This window comes from Pteropus alecto, unplaced genomic scaffold (assembly GCF_000325575.1).
Source record: "Pteropus alecto unplaced genomic scaffold, ASM32557v1 scaffold3, whole genome shotgun sequence".
Lineage (NCBI taxonomy): Eukaryota > Metazoa > Chordata > Mammalia > Chiroptera > Pteropodidae > Pteropus > Pteropus alecto.
In genome coordinates this window covers 45,778,916-45,785,812 of record NW_006442484.1, presented here as the reverse complement: position 1 = coordinate 45,785,812, position 6,897 = coordinate 45,778,916, and the positions used below count along the sequence as shown (strand labels likewise).

Genomic DNA, 6,897 nt, shown 5'->3' with positions numbered 1-6,897 from the left:
CGCCTTGGCCTCGCGTCGCCTCCCTCGCGGGGCTTGGGGCCTTACCCAGCCCCCACGCTCACCGCCCGCCTGGCCTCTCCCAGCGCGCGCCGGCTCGGCCGCAATATAATCGCCGACGCCCCGGGTGACCTGCCCTGCTGCCTTCAGTTTCCTCTCAGGCAGCAGGCGGCCCTGTGCGCATAGGGGCAAGAAAAAAGTGCGCCCGGCCCACGGGGACACTCTTTGGCTTCGGTTTACAAACCCCCACTCTGGAGGGAAAAGAAAAAAAACACCCTCTGCCCGCCACCTCTCACCTCGCCCCCCCTCACGGCCCCCTCCCACTGTTCTCGCCGCCGCCGCCGCCGCCGAGGCTGCCGCCCCGGTGCGCACCGGCGAGGCATTTTCGCACCACGCCACTGCGCGGAGAGGGAGCGAGATGGGGGCGAGATAACCGCGCGGAGGGATCCGTGCGGAGGCGACACCAATGTTCCCGACGGGGCGCCTCACGCTCGTCGGGAGATGCCTCCGCCGGCCTTAAAGGGGGCCCATAAAGCCGCACCGCCAAGGGCTCGCTGTGCCCGTGGGGCCAGGGAATGTGGGCTGCGGCCAGCAGGGCGGGGGCGCGTCAGTACCTTACACTTGGTGGTGGTGGTGGTGGAGGGGGTGTGAGGAGGCCACTCCCAGGAGGCTGCAGAGTAAATTACTACCTCCCTCGGCTCCTGGAGCAATCCCGCAGAAGTTGCCTCTGGCTTTTGCACCTCTAGACACTCGGGCGCAACCCAGAGCACAGGGCAAGCAGTGTAGAGGGGCTGGACCGAACTTTAAGGGTTGGGTCCATCCAAATGGTTTGATACAAGGCCACAAGGGTGACCCCCAAACCTGGCATTATCAAAGCGAATCTAAGCCTTTTCCAGCCGAGCGGGCCTTGTGGAAATGAGATGTACATTTACCCTTGACGCATTGCACGCCTGGCTGAGGCTCCTAGGTTAATTGATATTTAATGGAAATCATGCCCATGAATATAGTTTCCATCATTTCACCCTTGATAGACGTCAGCACCGGGCGCAGGGGGGAGGCTGAAGAATGTGGGGAGGGAGGCATTAGCATTGCTGAGGAAGTAAATAGAAAAGCGGACAGAAATGTTTCAAGGCGGGAAGGAGGACTCATGCTGGGGTGCGTGTTATTTCCTCAGGCAGGACGCGCGGCTCCTGGGTCTCAGCCCTGGTACGAAGCGAACCAGGGCAGGCGGTGGCCCCAGACAGAGCACGGGGCGGGGGCCGACTCCCTGAGCTCCTCTCCCCCACCCCTCCAAACCTCCTTGCCTGTGTTCGGATCCCTCCGGTTCTAGGCAGCTGCAGGAGGCGTCCATCTCACGCTAAGGATTCTAGTTCATCCGCCAAACCTGTGTAATTACTGCAGAGAACAGGCGCTGGGCTCTGCTTTAAAAGTTAGTAAGTTTTCAAAAGGAAAAAGAAGGTTCATCTTAACTTGTGAGCGAGGGGAAGAGAAACGTCCCGACTCATGTGAGCAAGTCGAGTGTGAATCAGCAAAATATTCCTGAGTTTGAAGCTCTCTCTAAAGCCGCTTGGCGTTACACCACAGACAGCCCTCTCTCCTCCACATATTTATCCCTTCTTTACTCTCGTTTTAATGTCCAATAACTGTAATAGGTCTCTGTTGAGTGAGTTTTCCCTCGCCTACTTGGCCTTTTTCTTGGACTTTTTGCGTGATCGAGCCCCTTTCCTTTGGGTGATAATCCACTGTTGTAAGGGCGCCAGGCACACCGGCCTTGGGAACCAGCCTGGAAAACACGCCCTGAGCCCATCCAGGGTTCCACCGCTAACGCTGAAACACACACTATGACGGCTTTTCACGCCAAATACAAATGTCTAAAAATCTCAGATAGCCCCCAAAGGCGCAGCAGGCGAGTGATTTCAAGTACGCCCCAGCCTGTGAGTGCGATCCTGAGGTCAGTTCGAGTGGACTGCATGTTATATTTTGCAAATGGAGAAAATAAGGTCGAAATGGAAAGGCATAACAAGATAAGACTCTTTCAATTATTTTTATAGGGAATGGATGGAAATGGTTAAGATAAACGGATTGCTAATAAAGCTCCAGGTGAAAAAGGCATGCTTTATTTAATTTTTAAATTAGTAGAGTGTAGGAGATTTGTTGCGGGGCTGGTGGAAGGTAGGGGGTGTTTTGAGTGTTTGTTTTCTGCGGGTTATCTCCAGGTAAAACTTCCTTTAAATCCTAAGGCGAACGAACACATTCTGACAGTTAACGATTTGTATTTCAGTCTTGCCTAAATCCAATTAAAAGAGTATTATTTTCAACAAAACCTTGGAACTAACTTTGTAATTGTGCCTTTTTTTATTTCACCGTTTGGGCTGTGTTTTGTGCGTGTGCGCGCGCGGCACGCGCATTTAAACACTCGATAAAAGAGTGGGGTTTGAAATTGGGGGAAAAGAAGAGTGAGCCCAGATCTTAATAATGCAAAGCACCGTCTAGAACTGTGTAATTCCTGTGGATGAAAAAGAAATACATACTACAAAATTCATTTCTACACATTCTGGCCTAATTAAAAAAATGTTATTACAACAAGTTTCCTCTTGGGACAAAACACTTAGTTTTTCTTTCAAGCATTTTGTTTATAATCTGAATGGAAAAAGAGCGCGATTAACTTCGCAAATAAAGATCTATGCTTTTACAAGCTTCTATTTTGATTGAATGCATTAACTTACCATAACGTATTATATAGTTTCAGCTGTGCCATAGTCTAAATTTTCTGAAATCCTGACTAAACCAAAATTTTATACAGAAAAAATATGGCTGCAGAATTTAATAGTGCACATTGCTTCTTTTTTTTGTTAAGTTTATCCTAATTTGAAATTTAAAATACGATTGTAAATATTCCTAATCAAAACCTTCCTCCACTGTACAACTCCTGCTTTACGAGATCACAAAGTGGAGCAACGGCGCTCTCTAGTGGCCAAATGCCACCTAGAGTCGACAGAGCTTAACTTCCCTTTATTGTACTCAAACCAATTCTAATCTTGTTCTTTAGTTTGCGGCTTGGATCGCTAACACTAATGATGCTTCATCCTTTTGTTTGTCAAAAAGTCAGCTACAGCAAACAGGGGCTCCTGAATGCCAAAGATACCTGTGCTCCCAAGAGCTTCCAGTAGTATATTTTTCAAAAATTTCCGGTTTTTCTTTTGCCAGACAGTAGGTCCCCATTCTACAGTAACCCATAACTATAGGAGGATGAACTAGATTTATCAAAAATCACAACTTTCTAAATCTCAGTTGCAACAGGATATTCACCCAGAAGGGCCAGGCAAAAACTAAGAAATCATAGAAGTTATTTTTTTTCTTTTAAAATTGTTAGTGTTGAATCATGAATGAATATTTGCTATTTTAAATTTGTAATTTTAATGCTTCAGGCCCATTTCGCTGGGCAAGGGTGGGGAGGCTTATAGAAACCAAATTAAAGGTTTTTTTGCTAGATCTCGAGTAGTTGTCTGGAAAGGCCCTGTTGGGCTGTGTTTATTAGAACATCTATGCACCATAAATGAGGCTTTAAATTTATATCAAAAGTCACAGAATAAAATGAATTAACTAAGCAGTCCATTTGAATTTTTTTTTTAAGCAAAGATTTTAATCAGCTTAGATGTTTTCTGTGAGGTTAATCTTTTTTTCTCATTTTCAAAAACGCTTTCCTCCAATTCAGCAGTAACTATTGTATTTTCTATAAGCAAATAGATATAATTTCCAACGATATTTTTGCTATGAAGTTTGGAGTCCAGGGCCAGATATTTTCGTAAAAGGCATTTAAGTAAGTTCATCTTTTGCCGCAAACCATGTGGCTGAGAAACCCTGGGCCTGAGTAAATGACCCAAGATCACTAACTCTCCCACCCTCAAATAAGAAGCTGATTTAAAAAAAAAAAACAAACAAGCTAGACTACAGCCACAATCAAATATTATAAAGAGCCACCCACTGTAGGCTAATTCTAATAACCAAACCATTTTAAAAATCAAAAATACATCATCTCCTCCTTCATACCCACCCCCATTTCAATTTCCTAGGTGCTCACACTTCACCGGGGCCTCCCAAGCCCCTGTCTTCTTGGTCCAACGCAGTCTTGTTTATATTTTATTGTCCAGATTTTAAGACCCAGTTTTGTCTGCATTTTCCTTTCCTCCTACAAACACAAACATCAAAATGAGATGGTTTCAAAGCGAAGCGCCGGGCCTGTCGTAAACTCATTACCTCCAGACGTCTCGCCAGCTCGATGGCTTTATGACACCTTGGCTCTTCCTGTTTTCAAAGAGCCCTAGGTATCGGGTTGGTCGCAGGGGCGGGGGTACGCAGCACCTTCTGCCGGATCTGGGCCTTGGCTTTCCCTCCCAGCCCCCCTTTCCCCTCTTTTATCATGAACCCCCAAACTCTGCCATCGTCCCCCCACCTCTCCCGCCTTCTGCCTAGCCCAGGCTGCCCGGCGCCTCCGCCTCTCTTGCCCACAAAAGCTGTGCTGGGCCCGAACTCTCGCTTACAATGACCTTCATTTTAGCCTCTGAATGCGGCCCTCAGAAGGGCCAAGCTGGGGGCTAACCGCTCACAGAAACTGGATGGGGGAGGGGCTGTGGGTGGGGGTAACTGGGGAGAAGAGCCTTGACCATTTTGATCTGCTAAGGTCACTTTGGGGCTTCTGTGGGGAGGGGCGAAATCTCACAGTCTGACCGCTCAGCACTCCCGTAGCCAGCCAGACCCGCAGAGCTGGAGAAGTTGCTCGAGAGTGCAGAGTTGCCTTTCCCTTGTTTGGAGAGAGTGGGGGTGGATGGCTGGGACTAAATGATCAGAGGGAGACTTGGGGTACGGTGTGCCAATGCCTCAGCAAGAGGGTGCCTGGTTTCTGGGGCCCCTGGGTTCCTCTGGGCACTACTGCGAGGCTGACACTGGATCCAGGGCAGAGTTTGCTGAGGAAACACGCTGGGGGATAAACGGGCTGCCACTCGCACCTAGGGACCGTGCTCTAGACTGGGTCTTCCCACACAAAAGGAGACTCCGAGGCACATCAGAGGGACCACTCAGGTGGGAGGACTCTGGATTTTTAGCAGTGTCTCCCTCCCAGGGATGGGGGAGAAGTCCCGTGAGAGTGATATTTCGCAGAGAGACAGAGAAAGCAGGCACACAGTGTTCAGGGCCAGCGTCTGGGCTCTGTTTGTTCAGGTCAGCATTTATTGGTAAAAAGCGGTAACGTTTACAACTGGTCCTCAGGCAGAAACCGGGAGGGCCACATGAGCTGGAGACAGCAGCGCCACCAGTACACTGAGAATAACCCCTCAGCCCACCCGAGGCCCCGGGCTCCTCTTTCTGCCTCCTTCCAGGTCTCAGTTGAGGGCCCGCGTGCTCCCTGAAGAAAGGGCTTTCATAACCGGTGGGCTACCCGGCCAGGCCTCGGCGAGCCTCCGCACTGTTGCTCTGCCTTCATTCGGGGAAGTGGGGCACGCGTGGCCCCAGCTTGAGCAGCACTGGGAGCTAAACTACAGCAATTTTCAGAAACATGGAGGACATTTACAAAGGAGAAGGCTGCTCAAGCCAGCGTGCACTCACAAAATACAGCATTTCCTAAGGAACCAACGGGGTAGGAAAGAGAGGGCGCGGTACAGGGCAAAACCCCAAAGCCACTTGGTTTCTCCAACACATAAGCGAGCAAATAGTCCCCCGAAATACCTCACAGAGACCAACCACACAGTCATTTCTACCTAGAAAAGGGGATGAAATATCCAAATCGCTGGAGAGTTTCTGGAAATCAAGCACCCACAAAGAAAACAAAACAAAACAAAACCGCACTGCCTTTGCAAAGCAGAGCGGTCCAGCCGGCGCCGCCCGGGGTCAGTCTCCTTTGGGGCATTTCTCCTTGCTCAGCTTTTTCATTTTCATCCTACGATTCTGAAACCAGATTTTGACTTGTCTCTCTGTGAGGTTCAGAATCCTCGCCACCTCGTAGCGCCGGTCCCGGGTGAGGTACATGTTGAAGAGGAATTCCTTCTCCAGCTCCAGCGTCTGGTATTTGGTGTAGGGACAGCGCTTTTTCCGGGTGGAGCGAGCGTGGATCCAGTTTGCGGCAGGGTTGTCTATGAAGAGGGGGGTTTGGAGACGGGGAGCGAGGGGCGGAGGGCAGGCAGGGAGAGACGACAGGGTTGGAGAGAGAGGTCGTTAAATTAATTTCACCAAGGATGGTCGCTTTTCACAACTTGGGGAATTATCATAAAAAGCCTTAATGCCTGCGCTCTGTTTACCGTACAAACCGCGCGCCCAGAGTAGGTGGTTATGGGAAGCTTTTTTATGGATGTGTGTTGCTCGCCTAAGCTAAGGTAGGCGTCTAGACGTTTTTATAGGTTAGTAAAACTATCAGTTTTGCACATTCGAGCCTTACAGGTTTCAGCAATAAATCAGGGGGCAATTTCTTTTGCACTTACTTGGGTCAAGTTGCTGTTGTGGCGGCTGCGGATGCTGTTTCTCTTCTTCCTTCAGCGGGCAGCCTGGGCTCGGGTGGTCGCTGCAAGCCGAGGGCTCCGACGCTGTCCCGGTCCCGATCCCTGCCCCAGGCCGGGTTCTCCCAGCTGCCGCTGCCGCCTTGTCCCGTAGGAACGAGTTGCACGAGAACTCGGGGCCGCCGCTCCCCTGGGACTCCCGGGCCACGGAGCACTCAGTCTGTTTGGAGGAGGAAGACGAGGAAGTGGAAGAGGAGGTGGAGGTGGCGGCGGTGGGGGTCGGGGCCGCTCCGGTTTCAGGCTTAATCCCGTAGTGGCGCCTGTTGGGTGGGCCGCCTGAGCCAGGGCTGGGACCAGGGCCCGGACCACCGCCGCCTCCGCCGCCGCCGCTGCCGCCGCCGCCCGCGCCGCCCGG

General features: G+C 50.7%; 2 protein-coding genes across 2 annotated transcripts in view; both read right to left on the bottom strand.

Annotated features, from left to right (window-relative positions):
• Positions 1 to 380, bottom strand: part of HOXD8 (homeobox D8) — a 4,477-nt gene extending 4,097 nt beyond the window's left edge. Inside the window, exon 1 of the mRNA XM_015596452.2 lies at positions 294 to 380. Coding sequence (XP_015451938.1) covers positions 294 to 380 — 87 coding nt within the window. The remainder of the gene's footprint in view (positions 1 to 293) is intronic.
• A 4,801-nt stretch (positions 381 to 5,181) lies between these two features.
• The window catches only part of HOXD9 (homeobox D9), a 4,114-nt gene continuing 2,398 nt past the window's right edge, over positions 5,182 to 6,897 (bottom strand). Inside the window, exons 4-5 of the mRNA XM_006921453.3 lie at positions 6,468 to 6,896; positions 5,182 to 6,122 (exon numbers count right to left, since the gene is read on the bottom strand). Of these exons, the coding sequence (XP_006921515.2) occupies positions 5,881 to 6,122; positions 6,468 to 6,896 (671 nt within the window). The 3' untranslated portion in view covers positions 5,182 to 5,880. The remainder of the gene's footprint in view (positions 6,123 to 6,467; position 6,897) is intronic.